Source organism: Cyanistes caeruleus, chromosome 1, assembly GCF_971803275.1.
Source record: "Cyanistes caeruleus chromosome 1, bCyaCae1.hap1.1, whole genome shotgun sequence".
Taxonomy (NCBI): Eukaryota; Metazoa; Chordata; class Aves; order Passeriformes; family Paridae; genus Cyanistes; species Cyanistes caeruleus.
The window spans coordinates 133,561,408-133,584,242 of record NC_141701.1 but is presented as its reverse complement, the minus strand read 5'-3'; the positions used below and the strand labels follow the sequence as shown (position 1 = coordinate 133,584,242).

The following is a 22,835-nucleotide window of genomic DNA, read 5'->3' as shown; positions in this document are numbered from 1 at the left end:
GTTATGTAAGCACCTATCATAATATCATTATGGGAAAACCTTGAGTGAATCTGTAGATAAACAATCATGCCACAAAGGCTGTGCAGAAGCCAGCAGGTTAGACACACAACTGTGATGCTGAGAAACCACTCTCTCTGGGAGATCTGGAGCAGAAACAGCAAAGTTATGATATAACCCATGACCACAGACAGCACTGTTGGTGAAACTGCAAGCCAAGTCTCCTGGACAAAGGCCCACTGGGATGCTCTCCAGGCAGCACAATCTGTGGCACTTGTTTTAGAGCCTAGCACACATGATTTAAGTGTCTTTTCAGATTACAGCAAAAAGGAAATTGTGAGGCCAGAATACGCAAAAAAAGTGTATTGCTGTGAACATATCTACTTCTCTTAAATCTCAAATCACAGACTTTGGGCAACACCCTGCCCTCATACTGCTCCTGAAGGAAGGTGTTTATCTGTGGAAGACTGAGCAGTGTTGTGGGACTCAAGTATTATCTCTTAAGATGGACAAAACACTTTCCTCTGCAGTACTGCACTACAGGACTCCGAAGGAGCAGGTGAAGTTATGCAGCAGTAACTCCAGATTTAGGACACCAGTACCCTGCAGATGTGTATCCCCTACATAAAATTCCATAAAGTTTTGGTGTGCACTCATTAGAAATCTCTCTGACTTTGCAAGGGAACCATATTCATAACCCCCTTCTCTACTGGTTACTGATCTTTGTATTTTCAAAAATTTATTGCTGTTCATTATATATCTATTTGTTCTTTACCTCAAATATCTCCTCTTCCCTGATTTTTCTCCTGAAATAAATTTACAGAAAGATATTACAACTTCTTTCAGACTTTATTTTGTGAGACTAAAGAAATTTATCCTACCTCACTGAGAATGGTTTGTCCTTTTCATCCCAAATAGGCTTCTTTTGCACCTTTTGCAATTTGAATGAGTTTTTATAGCAAATGAATGATCAGAACTTTATGAAATATTTTTTGCTCAGTTATATCAATGTACTTTTTTCTCACTGCTGAAAAAGCTGGTTCTTGTATCTTTTAGTAGCACAGCTGCTTTTTTCCACATCTACCACACATTTTATGGTCCAGTCTTTTCTCCAGTATGGGGGCATACGATAAGCGGCTTCATTTTTTCAGTTTAGAAGTAGACATTTTGTCAATCAAACTGTGAGAATTTTGACTATGTTATATTTCATGCCTTTTTCATACTTTGCCATCTCCTAAATACTTTTTTTACAGGAATTACTATTCCTCCTCTGATACACATGAGCAGAATTTACTAGCATACTCCCATTTTTCTGACAATTTCATTATGGAAATATTAAAGAAGACCAGTTCCCAAAACTAAATTATGAGATCTATGCTTAGAGAGAAGCTGCTTCTACTTTCTCCTTCACAGTCTTGCCATGTCCACTACAGTTCTTCTGTTAGTAACTCCTATTGGAACTAACAATTTCTATGGAATACATAAAAAATACCTTTGGGAAGAAAAGTAAAAGAACATCTACCACAATCCCTTTTCACTAAACAGTAAAGAAATAATCTTCCCTTTCTTAAGTCACCTACATATTAAAAAAAACACACACCCAAAAAGGCAAAAACATTATGTCAGTATATAACTGAAATGTTAAAACAATTGTTTCAAAATGTCACAAGCTTAATTGCCTGCATCACTGTTTTTCTCATTTTGACAAATGAAATACATAACAAAATGTCATGTACTACCAAATTAAAAAAACAGATTTTTTTTTTTTTCTTGGAAAGTAACATTGGAAATCAACGGTAAAAGCTTCCTTCTCTTCCCTACAAGGAATATATTTTCATGATTCAGACATCTTTAAAAACAAAACAAAAAATAACAAAAACATATTTCTTACAAAACCATCTGCAAAACAAGCAACCCGCCTATTAAAGTACAGATTGAGCCTGGACTGATATTCAGTTTAGAACGTTTTTGATTTGTATTATCATTATGGGGTGAAAACGGTAGGGAATTTCTTTGCTCTAACTCTTGGATAAAATATAAGAGATCTTGAAGTATGTATGTTTTAAAAGGCTGCTCTTTCAACAACACTTTGCATCATTTGCTTCAACATCTGTTAACCTGCTGAGTTCCCTCTTTATTCACGTTTCACTAGACCTATAATTAAACCCTCTTAAAAAATGTATCACTTCAGGTGTCCTAATGAAAAATCCTGAGGAAACTGGTAATAGTTTGCTAAGGGAGAGCAACAAAGCTCCTTCTTATATCTATTCCTTGCAAGATTCATTCTCTTCAGCAGATGGAGGGCAGCAGTAAAAGACAGCAACTCAGGGCCTAAGGTCATAAAACTCTCAAGAGCAGGAAATTACATAGGCATATCTGCCAATGAGGTCTATATATGAAAAGTCATTAGGCATTCCCAATCTCTTCAGTTCCTGCTTCCCCAAATAAGAGAGCAGTATTTTAAGAATAGCAAACCCCAATCATCTTGTTTCAATTTAAGCTTATTCCTCTATTTTCTTTTATATATGCTAAGCATATAACTCATGCCAAACACAAAAAGTATCCACCTGCTACAGAGAAACCAATTAGATGCATAAGCAAGTTGGGAATTTTCCTCCTTGAAACTCGATCTTGCAGCCCATGGAAGGTTTTGTAGCAGAAATACCTGCTACAGTATTGATACCACATGATTTGGCTTTTGTTTCTACATGAGGTTTAGCCTCCAGGTTTAGCAACCATGGAAGGCCCCAGTTCATTATGCCACAGCCATCAGACTCAGGGAGAAGAAGTTGCCCACCTGCCAAGAGCTCTGTCACTCACTGAGTGACCAGACTCACCATTCTCCTGGGCTGGAGAGTTCTGGAGCTTCACATGCCTACTTCCTCTTGGGACTCCAGGCTTCTCCATCAGGGACAGGTATAAACCTCAACAGGCAAATTACTACTGAAGCCACTAGGATTTTTGCCAGAGTAAGGAAAGCAAATTCAGACTAAGATCTGTAGATACAGCTGTGCACAATGATCATCAACATGTGAAGGTGCTTGTATAAAGACTAGAAAAAAACAGTCAGAAGAACTCTGATGTCCCTAGGTAGTCACTTTATTTGAATGCACTACCAGGTACTGTTAGGTACTGAATGAGCTACTAATAGAAGTCAAAAGTGAAAAAGTAAAAGTAAATATTGATGAAAGATAATTACTAGATGCTCTTTTTAGCCTACTGAATTATGACTTTGATTAGTACCAAGTATTAAAAAGATGAAAAAATACTGAAAGCAGTAATTAAGCTAGGATAAAGAAGTTTGTATTTCCTTAATACATGACATTCCATCAATAAATAACATCAAAACTTGGAGTGGAATATGTTCTGAGAGTAGTAAAAGGAATGGTACCTCTGGGAAGTAAACATACCAAATATTCAAAGTTGTATCCTTATTATAAAGACATTTATTTATTGTGAAAATCAATGTAAGACTATGCAAATAAAGAATGAAAACAAAGAAAATTTACTGTATGACTGATATGCAGCCTTATCTTTAGATATGACAATGTCTTCATGTATGCACATAGCTCAGTTGGTCAGAGCCTGGTGCTAATATGTCAAGGCTGTGGATTCAATCCCTGTATGGGCCATTCACTTAAGAGTTGGACTTGGTGATCCTTGTGGGCCCCTTGCAACTCAGAATATTCTGTGACTCTGTGATACAAGTACCTACAAACACCATTCTATCTTTTGATTTTTAGAAGAGGTTACATACTGAATGTCAAAATGGGTTCATAAGTATTTTCAATATGTAAATTCACAATGTCCCCCAGTTCCTTCTAAATATTTCTGCTTTATTTTGCCTCCTTCCTACACAGCTGGGACAGTTTACATTTCTTTAAAAATTATTTAGCAGCAGAAGGGGATCATAAAACCTGGCAACCTCTTGTACACAGAGCTCTGTGCTTCACAGACCAGCAGCTTCCCCCCAGCCAGTGAGAGCAGCAGAGCTGAGCTCTTCAGAAACCAACAGGAAATGTTCTTCAAGAAACACGTATTCAAATGTCCTATTGAGTACAGCAGACTGCTGATCAGAAGCTATTGGTCCCAAGACTGACTATTATCTTTTCTATTTTGATTTCAAAGACTAAATGGCTGAAATTCAATTTGCTCCCAAGTGAATGGCTTACTAAGCTGCAAAACTTCCACATGGCATTATTTTGAAATTGAATAGAAAATGCATTTGCATGCAAAAATAAACTTAATGCAAACTATGACCTTGTATGCCACACATCTAGAAGTGCTTAAGGAGATTTTGGGCACTTAGTTCCCCCTGACGTCAGTGGTAAATGCCCAAGATTAAGCACTTAGGGAACTGTACAGAAACAGTTGCAGAACTGCATGGCAGAACTGTAAGTTATATTCATCTTATTCATTAAAGTGTCATATTTTCAGTTTTGTGGAAAGTGTTCCAAATGTATTGTGGTTGTTGTAAAACCAGACATTTCAAGCTAAATGGAGAACATGTTTCATGGAAGTTAAGCAAAAGATGAAAAAAAGTTTATATTTTTTTCTTCCTAGAAATCTTCTCTAAATATTAGTGCAATTGTATATCTTTCAGAAATGAGACAATAATTAAGCTCAATGGCCTTATTAAATTTCCAAACCAGGTAACTGTTCTTCAGTAAATAAACCCCAAAACATCCAATTGGCATCTAATTTATAGCAGACCTTAAAAAATAAATCATACAGGTCATTAATTTTATATCACAAAAGGCCATTATATAAGATTAAATGCTCAGATGCATTTATTGCAGAAGAAAATTAACAGGTTACATTTGGCTGCCTTTTCTTGGTCATCGTTTATTTGGGAACAACTCTTTGGTGACTTGGCATATCTTTTTCAAGGTAAACTCAGCTGATGGAGGGCTCTATGATTCTATTTCTAAACTACATCCTCTACAATCTTTCCATCAAGGAAAGAATCTTAAAAATTGTTCTGGATTCCACATCCTAAAGAGTATGGGCCTCTTCTAATATCAGAGCTTAAATTTTGGAGTACCTCTGCAGCTGGTAGGTCCCAAAACCAAGCTCATTTAAAATGTTAAGTCATTTTTGCTGCCTGTGACTATTTAGTGTAATTTAGGGAAAGAATAGGTATGTTTTATGTGTGGGCCAGAAGAAATATTAGGGAGTCACATCATTTTTCTTTTCCCCTTGTATATTGAGGTGAAGGATCTCATGCTCTTAGTGAACAGCATCTGAAGGCAGCATTTGAAAAAAGGTCTTAGTAATGTAACTATCTCTGGACTATGGCATTTCTCCAGATTTCTTCTCTTCTAAGATTTTTAGGACCTTCATTAATTATATCCTTTACAAAGATGCAAGAGATGATGAATGTAAACCTAGACCCTTCCAGGTCTCCACTTCCATGCCAAACCCTTGCTCCAGGACAGTGGGAGTCTCTGCCTGTTCCTTTGGCCTCACATAGCATCCATTTCTACTTCTTGCTCACAGCATTGATGGAAAAATTAAAAAGTAAAAAGAGGCGAAAAAAGAACAGAATTGCAGAGAAGTGTTTAAAAATCAAAAATGGCAAGTAAATACAATCCATAACTAAATTAATAATTCCAGCCAGAGCGGAAGGCATATTGGGGGGGGGAGTGGGGGGGGGGGGGGAATTATTTTTGTGGATTTTTTTTTTTTGGTGCTGTTTGTGTTGTCATAATTTATTTGTTTGGGCTTTTTTTTTTTTCCTTTAAAGCATATGTTAGTATTCTCATGGAAGCAAAACAGATTCCCTAATTTAAGAGACTGCAGCTCTACTCAGCAGTAAGCTTGAATACCATCTTGCAGCAACAGGGAGAGTAAAAAGCCAGTCGTGGACTGCCAAATATTTAAACGGAAGTTCAAGAACTGTTGTCAGGGTGGTGGCATTATGACAAAGTCGTAAAGATGCTATTGGCTTGTGTTTTAGTGAGTACTTCTTGTATATTCAATTTTAACTTTGTAGTTCCAGCACTACAAAGCGTTCAGTGTGTGCTTTGAAGGTTAAACATGAAAACACAAATTAAAAATTTGGGATTTTTGTCTTGTTTCTACACTAAATTTGCTGTGTGTGATCTTGGCAAGTCATTAATACTCAGGTGCTCCTTTGGTAAAATGAAAATAAATAGTAACAGTTACCAGATGTAGCAGTTTTGTTGCTAAATCAATCAGTCTTTAAAAACAACTTTAATAAATGGTTAACATGAAACCTATGGAAAACATTATAAACAGTTATTTAAAGATTCAAATCCATCCATTCTAAATCCACAAATGGTAATTAAATATATTACAGCATAAATACCAAGAGAGATGGGAGGCAGAAAAAGCACATGACATGATTTAAATCAAGAAATATACGTGGAAGATTTCATTGAGTATGTAGAATGATAGCTCTCAGATGCCAGTTGGCTGGATGAATATAAACATCAGGAATAGGTATAGTTCAATGAACTTCCTACTAATACCTTGGCAGGTGGGTATCAAAGTCCCAAAGTGAGTAAGAACAGAGATGGTAAAAAGAGCAACTTGAGGGAGATGGGCACCTCTGGAGAGAAATGTGTTTTAGGATTCCTGGGAATGCTGAAGACTGGAGCAATTTGCCTTTGCAAACAGCAGTAAGTGATCCACCATGTCAGTTAACAAGGTAAAGAAATACAGCCCACAAGTGCAGAGGGATGTGGAAGGAGAGCAGAACATGTTTTAAATTCAGCATGCCATGTTTAATGAATTTTGGGTTATAACAGTGTTTTCTGCTGGGATTTACTGCCTCAAGGATGGTCAGAGGCTACTCTGTCAAGCTACAAGCTAAACCGCTATTGCCACAGTAGAGCTGGAAATGTACAGGAAATCACCGCAGGGCCAAGCAAACGTAGCCTGTAGTTTTCTTTATCAGTATTATTCAAATTTTTTCCTCATTTCCCCTCAGAAAACATGTTTGCAGAACATGGAAACAACTGGACCTTTGAAGAAATGTCACAGACCAGAAGGGTCCCACGTTGCCTTCCTGGCCTGTGCTCCTCCCATCCTGTGATGCCTGGCTGAAACAGGTGTTCAGTGATGAAAAAGGAAGCTCCTGAATGCCTAGAAGCATAGCCCAGCAGATCCAGACAAAAAGTCTTTTCATTCCTCATATACTTTTTTTACAAGGCAGCCATTGATAATAGCAGTCACCTGGCAGGGAGATAAAAGTTGGGAAGCTTTCCTTCCCAGTTTACCTGTCCTATATAATTTAGAAGTTTCTAACATTCCTTAAACTGTGCAACAGACACTTCCTTCCTCCTTTCTGTGATTTTCATGAGAACAGAATCAGAGAAGGTACCTTTTTTCCCTTATTTTATTTTTTTAATAATTACTTTTTAATACTGAAAAAGAAACCAAGTTAGAATAGCAAATGCAGAGTTTTCCCCTAAAAGGACACAGCTTCTCTATAGAGCTCTGTAGAGTTTCTGAATATATCTTTTCCTATCTTCACTCTCTGGCTCCCTACAGATTTAAATTAAAGAAGCAGAATATTTGTCCTCAAAGTAACCTATTTTTTTAATTCACATGGATGTTTTGATCTCTCTCCCTAGACTTCCAGGCTGAATAGCCCCACAGAATTAATACGGCTGCTAAAATGTATAGAGAGAACTGAATCAGGTCTTTCATTCCTGTCCAGCAAATATTCCCATAGCTCTCACAGTCAACTCAAGGACTCCTCTGCTTGCTCCTCTTTTTCCCACTTCAGGAGTCTCAAGCACTCTGAAACCAAATGCACTTCCTTTACCCTTAGAATTAAGAAAATTAAATGATATTAAAAATAAATAATACAAATAAAAACATCAGCAAAGAAGCAGGCAGCCAGAACCTTTCAGCCTCCAAATCCTGAATGCCTTCAAAGAGCATAATGAACAACTTTGAGGTATGGAGTAGGATTTCAGCACCAAGGTAAAAATCCCCCCATTCATTCATTCATTCTCTTCCTGGGAGCACACAAGCCATGCTTGCTGCCCGTGGGAAAGTGGCATCAAGCTGTACTGTGACCAAAGATCCCACACTGCAATGCATCACATGCACTCAGCATTGCTGAGCACACTACAGAATTACAGGCAAGGCTTTGTGGGCTGAAGACTCACTTCAAATTGGCTCAAACTCCTCTTTTAGGAGTAAACTGGGGCTGGGTTGAAGCATGTGAGGGTAGATTATAACCTCTTTCTTTCTCCGCAAATTAAATTCTACATGTAAAAGGCCCTAGAAACATTTTATCAAGACCTACCAGCAGATTCTAGCACAAGTCATTTTGGTGAAGGGTTTACATATGCACTTCTCTTCAAGCACACACTTCAGTCACGTTTTCAAGTGCTGAGCCAAACTGAGGCTTGCAAGGGTAGCAACTATTTTTATTTTTATATTTACTTTAGGTATTTTAAATATTGGCTCTCTTTGCCTTCTCCTACTTTATGGCAAACCTCAAAATGGATGTGAATTCTACTTAAGTCAAAAATTCCCTTAGGTCTCCAAACAATAGATTATTGGAAAGAGAGGGACAACTGGCTGGCTCTACAACTGTACTGGCATCAGTCTCAGACTCTCAGGATAGAGAGACGAAGTTAAAACTACAGTGGATTTATGATGATCAGTAAAACATAATTATGACAGCAAAAAATACAACCGAACACTGGACAATCTCTCTGGCCACAGAGTTTTAAAGTTTCATTAGGAATGCTGGCTTGGTTTGCACTCCCACTAGGCTATGCCATAAAACAGCAGAATAGGGATAAAATATTGAAATTCAAATTATAGGCATGGGAGGGTCAAAGCTAAAGCTAAAAGAACTAATTTTATTTTACAACCTGCTCTAAACTAGAGCAAACTTCTGAAGATAAAGCTGGATATAACTTCCTATTCTGAAGACCTCACCTTCAGTTTACTATCTATACATGCCTAGGGATAAAAATGTGATTCATTATCATCTCTGGGTCATCCCTTGAAGCTAACAGCAATGTTTTTGTGCAAAAAGCAGAACAATAAAACATAAATTTGCATTCAAGAAGCAGCATGTAATAAGAGTTTACACTTAAATTTGATGTGAGCCATGTGTACTTATTGCCTCTCAAGCTCAGGCCACATTTCAGTCCCTTGGAGACAGATTATAAAATCTAAGTGAATATTTAGCTCCTGCATCTCCTAAATGTGTCTTCCACATCACATTAGGAAAAAAAAAAAAAAATCCCAGTGCCCAACTCTTAAAGAAGAATGCAACATGCATTAGAAGAGAGATTACTCACTTCTGTTATCCACTACAACTACACAGAGAGGTCAGTCTTTTCTGCCTGCCAAAAGATCCTTTTCTCCTCAAACCAATTCAGGATCTGCAACAAGGCTGTAGAAATTATTGCCTCTGCTGAAAATGTCCTGGGACTTCTGGGTCAGCTACATTCCAAAGTCCAAGATCAGATGAAAATCTTAAACACTTACATCTTTTTCAGTCCACACATCTGTAGGACACCATTTGTATAGAATGATACTGCTAAGTAAGAATTTAAGCACAGATATAAATAAGGGAAGTTTTTCATAACTGAAGCCTAGATATGCAACTCCAATTGCTCCAAAGTGTCCAGTCCATTTGAGGTTTGGTTTGTTATTTTTCTGGTGGGTTGCTGCTCCTCCCCCTTTCTCCCCTCATTCCTCCTGTCCTACCTCCACCCCTCCCCCCCTTTTTGTTTTTATTGTTCTTGTTGCTTTCTCTTGCTTTGTTGGGGTTTTCCCCCCTCACTGATGGCTCTATTAGATCTATTACCTAAGCAATTATGTGAATTTCTTTTCAAATTAAGTGGGAGGAGGGAAACTCATATACCTTTCAAGAATAACAGCTTTTTAAAATACAACTTTTTAAACTTATCACTATTTCTGCAGAACAAACAAAACCCACCATCAGTGATAAAACAGCACATGCTGAAAAGCACCATTCTGCTGATCTATCAGTTCTGTTTTCAGCAAGATACTTACCCTACAGGAAACTTCAGCATGATTTATAGCATCAGAGGCACATATTATACATGGACAATGTACACATGCATCTGTTATACACCATTTGTCAATAATCTTTTTCCTTAAAAGGTCATGAAGATACAGTCCCAGTAAAGGCTGCTATCATATTTATCAAGCAAAATAATAATCTACTTCTTGAAATGATTGTTTTCTTAGGATGATAAACTTTTTGAGTAATCAAAGCATTCTGGTCAGCAGGGTTTTAAACTAAGTGCTTTGGAATTCTTTCTTCTGACTAGCAATTTCTGAATCTGGGTTGTTATTTTCAAAGTTTAATTACAGGAAAAAAAAAATTTACAGTTTGTGGAATACCATCGTTCTCTTCTCTCCAAGAACTCAATGTCAAAACCAGAAAGATTTAGACACAGTCTTTTCAAGTTGTCAAAGTGCCAACAGGCAGAAATCTGACCCAGTATTTCTGCATTTGTCTATCCTTCAGACATGCTTGTGTTTAGGAAAAAAACTTATCACACTTGACTATAAAATGCTGCAGTTTGGGATATATTATATAAACAGCTTAGAGAAAAAACCCTCTCCCGATGCAAGCCTGTGTGAAGAAAAGGATATCAGAAATGGCAAAATCTACAGCAGTCTAGGACTAAGCCTTGTTGTCTCTCTGCTAACCAAAACCTTCAGTAAACTCTAATCTGGATTTTTTTCCAGACAGACAGGTTACTTGATCAGAGGTCTGACTGGGATTTAAAATCTGAGATTAGACAATTGAAGGATAAGAATGTGGAGAGAAATTACACCCCTGAATTTGAAGAAACAAGGGAAACTCAAAATATCTGCTATTGCAGAAAAGCTCAACTCATACTTTGATACACAAATGAGGAAACTTGAATTTTGGCAAAGTTTAAAAAAACTTTTTAAAATTGCCTTCTTATTCATAAAACTAGGATATTACCTGACTTCTGCAAGGTCTTCCAAGAATAAGAAAATTGAATATAAAGCACATATCTATGATTCTGGGAACAATCAAGCAAGCTGTAAGACAAGCGTGGTCTGAAAACAGCAGTGGAGAAGTAGAGCATGCAATTGCTTACTGACAATTGATGGGAATCACAAGTCTGGGCTCAATATCAGAGCACCTAAACAAAATTAAGAACACAAGCTGAATCCAAGCTTGCAGTACAACACAATATGGAATAGCAGAACTGCCAACTCTCAGGCATCTGAGGTGGAGCACAATCCCTCCTCCTTTTAAACACTACAGTGCTCTCCAGGTGTATGAGGTGAGCTCAAGAGGCTGACAAAGGACAGTGGTAGTTTCTTTCCTCCATTCAAATGGACAAGTTTTCTCTAAGAAAAAGAAGAGTAATTTTGCAGATCATTAATGCTATTCTAGAAAATGGCTCTGAATTGGACCAAATCCAGTGTTACCAACTCTGCAATCATTGTCCATGTAATTGTGCATGAAACAAAACAGGGGCTGAAAAAGCCAAGTATATTTAGTCAAAAAATTAATAGAAAAACAGGCTGAGCAAAACCAGATAAAGACCAACAAACCTGCCAACAAACCATGGTAGAATTAATTTTTTTTGTTGTTATTGTAGAAACTCAAACTCAATGCCCTCACTACATTCTGTGGCACATTATACTTGGGTCTGCTGCAATTTTACCACGTGCCCAGAGGTTGTTAAAGTGAAGCAGATTACTGTTGGCCTGTGGTGCATTGGGAACAGACTTTCACAACACAACTGCTTCTCATCTCAAGGAAATACTTGCTGACCTAAGTAATCCCTTCTTAATTATGCTGTCCTAGGTAAGAAATTGTTAGGACAACTTACTACTGTTATTCTATCATTTGTGCATTGGAAAGATAGAAATGTCTCCAACTGTTAATAGGAATTTATATTCCTATATAAATAGGAATATAAATTCCTATTTTTATATAGGAATGTTCATTAACATTAGCAGAACTGAAAGCAATTATGTTATTGCTTGGTGTGATGCTTAACTGGGGAAGGAACCCTTGGGTTTCTGTGGCTGAGTGTAAACATGAAAAGCTGTGTACTTCTACAGTGTACGACTGCACATTTCAATTATTAAGTCTTGCAGAATTTGCATCATAAACTAAAAAGCACTGCATTACACATTCTTAATTCATAAAAACTTTTTTAAAAAGAAGATGAATAACAGACATAATAAAAAGGAAATGCAAACCAGAACTAGTGACAATCTATAATGGTGATACATACTAATCATTTTATTTGAGACTACAATTTAGATCAGTGTATATATAAGTTTAAATAGGAATCAGTAATAAATTGTGCTGATATTGAGGTCAGGTTTCTGCAACACACCAAATTTTAAACTTCTAATCCATAAACATCTTCACTGCAAGTAAAACATAAATCTATTGTCTTTACAGCAGCTGCAATCTGAAAAATGTGCTCTTTTTTAATTTTGTTGCTTCATGTGTATATCTTATTAGCCAAGAAGCAACCTGAATGAGAAACATACTATAAAGTTAAAAAACGAAACCCCAAAATCCTAGCTGGATGATCAAGACAACTGCACTTTTCAGCCATTCTCACCTTTCCTGTCATCAAAGTTCTTTTACAAGATAAAATGGCTTACTCTTGCAGGGTATACATAGCCAAATTCTCAACAGCAAAAAGTCTCAATTACTAGATTTTAAAATTATTAGAAAGTCAATTTCCCACCCTCATCAAAATTTTGATCTTATTCAGATGAAAAGAGAATAGACAACGCTTGCTATAGGAAAGTAAATGAAAAATATGTAAATATACAAACACATAAACTTCAAATCTAAGTGCTTTTTAGTTGTGTTTATATATAATACAAAAATTCTAAGCTAAAGATTCAAATGCAAAATTTGAAATGAGAAATTTTATCATCAAAACAAGAACCTCACAACTACTTACTTTGTCACTTGCCAGTGAAATACTTGCCAAGAGCATGTCAACTTTGACATAATTTTCCAGTTTCAACTAACTTTTTCTTTGAAAATTTTTGACTAAACCTACATAGTACCTGGTAGTATTGAACAGAATTCAGCTACTCTACTTTTCTAGAGTTTTAATATTGTTCTAAGAGGGTTTATAATGCTCAGAAATTTCAAAATACTACATTCATCCTCATAATTTTATTTTCATCTCCACTACCTTTTCTGAAATGTAGTCTTTTCTATTTGTCTCTCTCTTTTTTAAAATCCCCCTTGACTTACAAGAGCAGGTCTGATCCATCTGACCTAGAGTGTGGCCACATCACCTACTAAAACAGCTGCAAGTGAGGAGGAAGCAATCTCTGAAACAAGCAGGAAGGGCAAGGAGGAGATGCAGGATTGGGCAGAAGAGGATAAACCCAGGAACTCTGAAACCTGTTCTGCCACAAAGGAGCTCCTTACAGAGGGCCTTGGGTTTCTCTCCCAGGGGGCTGAGATTGAATTGCAAATGCACACTGTTTTGCACTGCTTGCAAATTCAGAGTCCTTTTAACCCACACAGGAAAGCAGAATCATGCAGCTGGAGAATATCATGGAGCAGCTAGCGCAAAAAGACTCATGCTGGCTCCCAATTCTCTATGGATGCAAAGATCACGTTTTCCAATGGATTTTTAGTTAAGCTGCTGACTCATAAAAGAAGAATCTGCATAGTGATGAACAAACTTTAATACTTCACCCTTCAGAAAACACTGAATTTACAATGGATTATGCTCGCCTTTTATAGCCAGCCTAGTAGCAACTCTTGTGAGAAGAAAAGATGTAGTTATTCAGCAGAGATGCAGTTTGGCTATTATGACTAAAGGGGAAAAAGGTGTAATGCATGAATAGAAAAAAAAATTAAATACAACTCTAAGTGCTTATTACTGGGTAACCACTGCATCCTATTCTGCTACTAAATGCAGCTGAAACTTCCAAGAGAATGTGCCCTATGACAACAGTTAAGGAAAGCTGCAGTAAATACTATAAATGGCACTGCATCCCTGAAACACAAGCAGCCCTTTGACACAGTTCAATGACATCTGTAAAGCAAAGGAATGGAGATCCTAGCATCAACTCTGACATAACATATATTTGAGACACTGCCAGAGAAAGGTTAAATGGAAAGGTTTATATATTCCCTTTGTGGAACTCTTCCTATTCATGTCAAGGATTGTTCACTGAACAAAACGGCATGAGGTGAGTGATTCTGCCTAAAGACCAAAAAAAGTCACTATGAGAATATCTTAAAAAAAAAATTATCTGCTTATAATGGAACCTAGACAGTTCATATTAAAAGGTAAAAGTTCTAAACAAGTAAGAACAAAACATTATTTTAAAAGCTTAATTTCATGATGTAACAACACTAACTGTAGCAGTATTTTAAATATCCTTAACTCTACATGCGGTCTACAGCCACAGAAAGTTTATGTTGAAATCACATTAAAGCCACATATATCATTGGAAATGAGACACAGAGCCCTCAAGCTAAGCGAGCACTGGAATTCATGCTTGTATTTTATCTCGCTGCAGAGTTCAAGGTGATCCCCTGTGTACTTAAAGCTATCCACACAGAATGATTCCAGATAGATGGGTGAGACCTAGAAAGGTCACATTCTCCAGCCATTTGCTCCAAGGCAGGAACAGCTGCCTTTTTTGACAGAATGACATTTTGGACATATGTTTATCTAACCTGTTTCAGTGATGAAGACTACTCACAGATAATCTGTTCCTCTAGCCTTATCACATAGGAGTCTGCCTTACTGCAATTTCAGTCATTAGTTGCTGCTGAAGACAAGTTATTCCCTCTTCTGTGGAAGACTTTTACACACTTTAAGATTGTTACCATGTCATGTCTTAGTTTTATTTTCTGTAGCAGTGTTCTTTCCTTTTTTCTCCACGTGACTCCTCAATTAGTCCATATATTTCTTAGGGTGCAGTGCTTGAATCTGAAGATAATATGCCTCTTGGGATCTTACCATGGTTGAGTAGAGCACACGCATCATTCTTGTGATGTCTTTGTACGTATCTTCATATCAATCCTTACATTTCTCTTGATTTATCACCCCATCAAGATGCTACTTTTGAAACTGTGTTTTCAACTCAAGCACCATGTCTGACCCTGGATCTGGCTCAGAACCTGCTCCATTTGCCTGTTTCAGAAGGTTGGGTCAAATCCAACTCAGAAACACACTCTAACGCCTCCCTTTGGTTGAGGGAGATGAGCAGGCTACACAAGCTCTTTCAAACCCAGGCACTTAGCACAACTGATTGCTCAACTGACTGCAAGGAGTGCTAACTGAAGTTAGGTTTATTGGCTGGATGAAAAAAAAGGAAAGAGGAGAAAGCGGAGGAAGTGTTCTGTGATGAGACAGCATCCAGCACTCACAGACGTTACTTCAGGGCAATGTTTTGTGCTCATTTGTGAGAAGCCACAACCAAAAACAATCCTCATGTGCCCTTAGCATGGCCTCCCTGTAAACTTCTCCATAGAAAGCAAACTCATAGGTTCTTCTTGTTCCTGCTGTGATTATGCAATTCTCCAGTTTAGTAAATATAGCATCTGCCAATTGCACTGCATTAACACTCCCAGCTTGGCCCTCATCAAACCTAAAAGTTGGATATAATTCCACACTGCTGGCAAGCTTGCAGCGTTTCCTTGTACTGGATTGTAAATGCTCCCATCAAATTACCTTTGTTCCCTCTGTAGAGAGTCCTCAGGAGAGATTACCTTAACCAGGGCCGCCTTAAATTCCATTGGTATTCATTTTTCTTGGGAAGCATGAACCACACTGGGAATGCAAAATACCAGTGACCCTAGCTGTGTTCTCAGACTAACAGACTGCAGCCTTGGTAAGTTTTGAAACTGGGGATGCTACAGAGATTTCTTTTTTTCCAGGGCTTCTGAGGTTACAAGCAGCAGAGCTGTGCAGTCCACACAGTCCAATGAAAACACGGTGACTTTTATAAAAAGCAGGGCCAAATGATGCTTTTATTTTTATTTATTTTAATAAAAAATTTCTATCTCCTTTCTGGAGAAAAACCAGTAGTCTTCAACAGAGCGTGTGATAACTGTTTTTGGCATACTTCAAAGCAAAGCAACTTTCTGGGCATCACTGCATAGCAGTCCTGCAGGAAACACAAGTTTCAGGTCCAAAGCTCTGTCTCCCGAGGTCTGTGCAGGTGTAGGGACCTGCAGAACTGCTCCACCAAAATTTGCAAAAAAGTCCTTAATGAAAAATACTAAAGTCTGTGACTATTCTCCTCGGGGAGTCTCTCATCACCTGACATTATGCATTTCTTCACCTACGTTCTTCATGGTCTCAGGAGTCTCTTCCTCGAAGGGAAACAGCCCTCCTGAATTGCATTTTTTTAGAGGAATCTGGTATTCAGTAAGGCAGCAGATGCCACAAGATTTTGCTCTAAATAACCTGTATGTTTTGCTAATAAATTTTTGACCAGATAAAAAACTTTTTCAAACTGTAAAGACCTTTTCTTCATTGACTACATTTGTTTACAGTGTAGAGATAGAGTTCCCCTGTTGTTTATCATTAACTCCAAGTTACATGTCAGACAAAACCTAACATTTAAGTCAAGTATTTGCTGGAATTTAAGTGCCTACATGAGGATATGAACAGGAATATTCAGAGCCAAACAAAAAAACACATTTTCCAAAGGGATTTTTAAACTCTCAATGAACCATGAGTATTGATCTTACTCTAAATCTGTGGAAAGGAGTTTCTGTAAAACTGAATTTAAGACCTAAGTCAACCTCATTATAGTCTTAATTTACTCACCATTTACTAGCAGTATTTCAAACCACACTTTCAGAGGAAATGACAAAGACAAAAAGCACAAAAGAAAAAGAAGAAGCAGTATGAAAGTTGAAAAAAAGAGATGACTACTTTAGAGAAAAATCTTAGTAAAATACATATGATATGTAAATAGGATTTGCTCTCAAATGTCACTAGAATTCTGTAACCCAATAATCCCTGTTTACATATCAAGTACAGGGAAAAAATATATTTAAATGCAAACAGAGAAAATATACCTGATATACATGTTGTCTAATCTTGTATTTCTTTTGTTACTTCCAAGATAAAAGCCAAAGATTCTAAGGTACAATGATGAAAGTTTGGTCTCAGTTATGGATTTTACTATTTTTTTAAAAAACAGAGTAAAACTCAGGCGATATACAAAATGTTACTATTTCAGCAGTAGATAAATGCTAGATAAACAGTCCTAAATAGCAGTTTATCCTATAAAAATATTTTTACCCTCCCTCTGAATGCTGATGTCTGGAGACAATGAATATAAATTATATCAGGATTCTGGAGCATACTTTGACAGAATAAAAATTACAATAACAGCCTCCTAATTCTGACTGATGACATTTGCAAAATAATGTAACACTCACAAGACTTTGTGGCAGCACTTCAACAGTGAGTCCTCACACAACTGGAAGCCTTAATTGTTTTGTGTGCTTTCAAGAGACAGTCTGTTTCACTTCACTTATTTCATGTCATATTCAGTCTGGCTACTGTAAAACACACTTACACACAAACCTCGTGTTTAAGAAACTCCATCCTGGATTTTTACTATTTTTGTCATCAAAAGGGAAGTTCTGTATTGGGCCAGGGGGGGAGGGATGGAGGGATGGAGGGATGGAGGGATGGAGGGATGGAGGGATGGAGGGATGGAGGGATGGAGGGATGGAGGGATGGAGGGATGGAGGGATGGAGGGATGGAGGGATGGAGGGATGGAGGGATGGAGGGATGGAGGGATGGAGGGATGGAGGGATGGAGGGATGGAGGGATGGAGGGATGGAGGGATGGAGCCGGGCCGTGGCGGCCGCCGCTGCGCCCTCTGGCGGGGACAGCCCAGCTCCGGGCAGCGCAACCCGGCACAAAAGTCTGGGTTTAGAAACCCCCAGGGGCAGCCAGGTAAATTCCGGCATGCCCAGAAAATTATTTCACTTGAATTGGTCCGACTTGATTTTCTGTGGTAAGATAATTCTAACGAGCTGTCAAAAAAATTCCCCTGCATTTTTCCCCGTCTCTGTTGAAATCAGAGCATATCCCTCTGGTAGCATCCTTAGAAATCCTCCCTGGCTCGAGCTCTGCCAGGGCTTACTATATGTTTCCATCTCTTGATACTGTTGTTCCATTCACGTTCAAAAAGGTATTTTTTTACTGAGTGTTTGACCAAAAAGGTAAAAGCAGCATCCCCTTAAGAATTTGCAGCCACCTCAAATATTTATTCTTTAATTCTTTAAAGGTTTTATCTGAGTCGATCCAAAGGGGTAGAGAAGGTGCTAAATAAAGTAAAACTTTGAAACATTACTTTTTTAATTTTGACTCACAAAACCTGAAAGTTGAATTTCTGGCTTTACATATTTCTCCTCCCTGATTAGACAGTCTATCACTGCCTTTTTTTTTTTCCCCTCCAAATAGCTGCAGTATTACAAACAAGCAAAGAAACAAACAAAAAGGAACTAAAACTCTGATTTTGACAATTATATTTAAATATTACTGTCATAATATAGATTTTTTAATCAAGAACTACAGAAAAGATGCCAAAGTTATAAATATCTAGATATCAAAACTGACTTCAGATTGCCCATCTTGCTACATAAGAAAACAACTACTTGATATATTTTCTTCAGAATGCATTGAATAATATTTGCCTGATTATAAATTCCTTCCTACTTCATATCATATTCAGGAAGACACAAGACATTATTCAAGGATTTATGAAAAAAACAGTCCACTGGTAAACCTTCTACTTAGCACCTCCTGGTACAGACATTGATGACTACTACAATCTAATAGCCTAAATCAGTGATGTGTGGTATTTATTTGCCCACTAATAAATTATACTTCATTTAGTCAGCACTAATATCTTACTGTCTGAATACATTGACTGGAAGATAATAAACTTTGTGAGTTCAGTCCACTACCACACAAGATTGCAAGTCTCTTTTTCTAATATCACCGCTACACTTTTTTCCCCCCCTTATAACTAACATTAACAAATACCAGCATTTGTTGTCTACAGCTCTGAGTGTAGCAACATGGGGTTTGCAGCAGTACATGAAAACTCTCCTCCTGGATTTTCCCTTTGGCCCCAAGTGACATGTGAGCCCCGGCAACCTGCTGAGCTACCCCGTCGTTCAGCAATTCCAAAACTCAGTGGTGGGCCCCTGCCCGGGAAACTCCCGCTCTGTCTAGCGCATAATCTCACTGGACATTTCAAAAAACTACCCAGTCTCTCCTGTTCGGGTCAGTTACACAGTGACCACAAAACTTTTCACACTTGTATCAAAGCTTTAAGAGAAGGAAGCAGGGACAGTTCTGTTGCACCAGGGAAGCCAGCGGGCGGGTTCCAGCTGATAATAATCTAGCTGGTGAATACACAGGCACAGCTTTTGAAAATACCTGTGAGCCAGAATCCGCTGCAGAAAGGTCCCCTGACACACAAACCCCCACGACTTGTCTCACTATCCACAAATGTGCCAAGCTTTCCTTTAGCAGCTTTCCCCTCCACAGCACAGGAATGCAGGATACAGAAGGCTTTAGTGATCAAAAGGGAACCCCATGCTGCGGGAAACAGTGGCCCAAGAGAAAGCACTACAGGTGCTGTGTATCACGCATTAACAGGTGTCTCCGAGAAGGACTGACAAGAGGACCCTGATACTTCACAAGCAAACTTAGTCAACAGAGCCTCTCGCTCCGAACGAACAGGTCCCACAGCCCCTGGGGCTGCTTTATCTTTCTCCTTCTCCCAACGCCCAGTTTCCAGGGAAGGCTGCAAGCCACTGACTTCCGCGGGGGAGGAGAGTGCCCGCTAGCTCTCCCAGGCAGGAGCTGCAGGGAAACTTTGCCATCCCTCCACGGCTCTCTCTGCCGGCAGAGCAGGGGGCCCCGGCGCGGGAGGACAGGCTGTCGGGGCGCCTCTCCCGGGGGCTCCGTCCCTCCCTTCCCGCCTCTCGAGGGGAGCCCCTCGCGTCTCGTACATGGCTGGGAAGGAGCTCCGGGGACCCCGCGAAGGCTGGAGAGGGGAACACCGGCTCCCAGCGATCGTAGGGCAGATTCATTACAGGAGGAAAGTCCCGAGTTCTCATTAAAATAAGAAATGAAGTCACAGAGAGCTGTTTCCGGAGAAGCTAGGGTAGGGAAGGATGAGAAGCCGGGACCCCGGGCCTCTCTCGGGAGGAGGGGGAGCCAGCCCCGAACGGCGTCTGCCCTCTCCGGGTACGCGGCCCGTGGAGCGGCCGGCAGAGCCCACACGGCACACGGGGAGCTGCTGAGGCGGCCCAGCCCCCGGCCCCGGCCCGACCCCGCCCCGGCCGCGCTGCCCCGGGCTCCGCGGAGCGCCCGGGCCGGCCCCGCCCGGCAGGTACCGGCCTCGCTTACCGCGGCTCTGCCTCGGCGTCTCCCCGCCGGCGAGCTGGCACCGCTCGCTCAGGCACTGGAAAAGTAATAGAAATCCAGCGGCTAGTTTGCTTCTCCGCAGCCTCGCCATAGCACGGAGCCTGCCGAAACAACTCTCCGGGTGCGGGGTGCGCGCCGCTCCTCGTCGGTGGTGGGGAAGTCCCGGGGGCGGCGAAGAGCAGCCCTAGCAGGCGCCGAGCCGCCCTGTCCTCGGAGCAGCGCTCATACAGTGGGGCGGCGGGGACGAGCCGCTGGGGCTGAAGGCGCCGGAGCGGGTCTGGGGGGCGCTGGAAGGAGGTGGGGGGAGCTCCGTCCCCCTAACTCGCGCGGCCGCGCCGCTCTCAGTCCAGCGGCATCACCGCTAGGGAAAACAAGCCCAGCCTCGCTGCGAAGTGCCAAACTCTTCCCTCCTCGCAGCCTGCTGATAGATTTTAGGAGAGCCACTGAGATCCTCCCTTCCTGGCTTGCCCCCACCCAGCTCCCTTCCCCCGCAGGGTGAGGCAGGGTGCCTGAGGGACGGAGCCTCTCCTCGGTGTGCCTCTACCGACTAAAGCCCTCCGAGGGGAACGAGCGGGGAAACGTTCCAGCCGGAGCCAGCGGACCGGCCCCGAGTACGGGGGGAGCAGGACCCGGAGGGCGGGCGGATGCGCCGCGGGAGAGGATGCGCGGGCGGCGGGGAGGCAGGCGGGGACGGACGAACAAGTTCTCTCTCTCTCTTTCGGGGCGGTTTCCGCGGCCGGCGGCGCTGGTGCGGGGCCGAGGGCAGCGGCGTGGGGCGGGCGCTCCCCCGGCCCGCAGGGCCCCCGCGCTGCCGCCGCCGCCCGCCGCGCAAGTGCGGGCAGGGGGCTCGCCTGAGGCCGGTCCCGGCCGCCGCCGCGCTCTGCCCCCCGCCCCCTCCGCAGAGCGCGGTGGGGCGCAGGCGCCGCGGCGTCCCCGTCTCTCCCGCCGCTGCCGGCGGGGCCGCGCTCCGCACGGCGGTCCCGGGAGGCGCTGCCGGCCGGGCACCTGGCCCCGGCACCTGGCCCCGGCACCTGGCTTTGGCACCTCGCCCCCGCACGGCTCCCGAGCGGGGCGGGTCGCTGCCCGCAGAGCCGGCAGCCTCCGCTGCACCGTGAGGGCCGGGGGAGGACGGCGGGCGGCGCGGAGACCCCCGGGCTCCCCGGGACGGGGAGAGCCCGTCTGCTTGTTCAAACGCCTGCTTGTTCAGAAGTTGCTGTGTAAACGGGCGTCAGCTGCGCGGATGACAACTGCAATAACGCCCAAACCCCCTAAATCCCCGCTCCTCCTCTCCCCCAGAATTTCCATGTGCTTTCGGGTAAAGCAGCCTCCCTTCACACACACACACACCCCTCCACTCCTTTCCTTTTATTTTCTGTTTCTCCACAAACCGAAGAGTTGTTTATGTACACTCATCACTTCCAAAGTGCAATGACTGGGAGGGTTCTCCCTGCAAACACAAAATTATCTACATGCTTGATGAAACGCGCCGTGAATAATCCCATCCCCTACATTAATCTGTGAACAGCGGCACGGAGACAGGAGCGAGCAGAGGGCACATCAATCAAACCACACAAGCCAAGGGGGCAGCGGGGACCGGGCGGCTGCTTTTTACCAGTTCAGCAAACTGTGGAGCTGGTAATCAGCTGAGCAACATGTAGAGAACCATGAATGCACCAGCCTCTCAGCACTTGCTACCAAATAATTAAATTAATTAGGACGGCAATTAAATTATTTAAATAAATAGGTCTACGGAATGTCAAACATAGCAGATAACTAATAGTTAATCACAAAAGAGCAACCAGTAACAAGACTGTTTTTCTTTAATTTACCACTGCTCCTGAGATTACAAATTCATCAGTTCCATTGTTAGTGTCTTGCTCTTTAATCATTGATGTGTTTATGTGTAAATCAAAGCAAAATACCCATGGGTTTAAGAAGTATGTTTGAAGTATAAGCGGAAATTTTCTTAATCTTTTCAATGTATATTGAAATATGATCATGGAGGATATCATCAATAAGGTTTATGTTTCAGTTTATAGTGGGCCTTTCTAGTTTAAAGCTTCTTGCACATACTCTTCAACAAAGCAAAGCAAAAAGCAGTCCAAGTATTGCCATAAATAACTGCAGAAAATAGATATTCTATATTCTCTATATAAAAGAAAATAATGCTGGCGACTTTATGCATCAGGGATTAAATCTTGGCCTTGTTGAAATCTGTGGTGATTCAGGGAGTGTTACTACTTTGTATGCCAGGTGATCTGGATAATGCCGCAGATTTTTGTGTATAATTGGTCGAGCTATTGCTGCTTCTTAAACAAAATGTAAGACAGAGGTTTCTTCATGCTATTGGAATACATTTTTCCTTGACAGTTGGTCAGGTTTCTCAGTTTACCCAAAGT

At 41.0% G+C, this 22,835-nt stretch overlaps 1 protein-coding gene across 1 annotated transcript in view; it reads right to left on the bottom strand.

Annotated features, from left to right (window-relative positions):
• Positions 1–21,285, bottom strand: part of PLXDC2 (plexin domain containing 2) — a 254,848-nt gene extending 233,563 nt beyond the window's left edge. Inside the window, exon 1 of the mRNA XM_086860207.1 lies at positions 20,419–21,285. Within this exon, the coding sequence (XP_086716333.1) occupies positions 20,419–20,527 (109 nt within the window). The 5' untranslated portion in view covers positions 20,528–21,285. The remainder of the gene's footprint in view (positions 1–20,418) is intronic.
• Between the last annotated feature and the right edge of the window lie 1,550 nt (positions 21,286–22,835).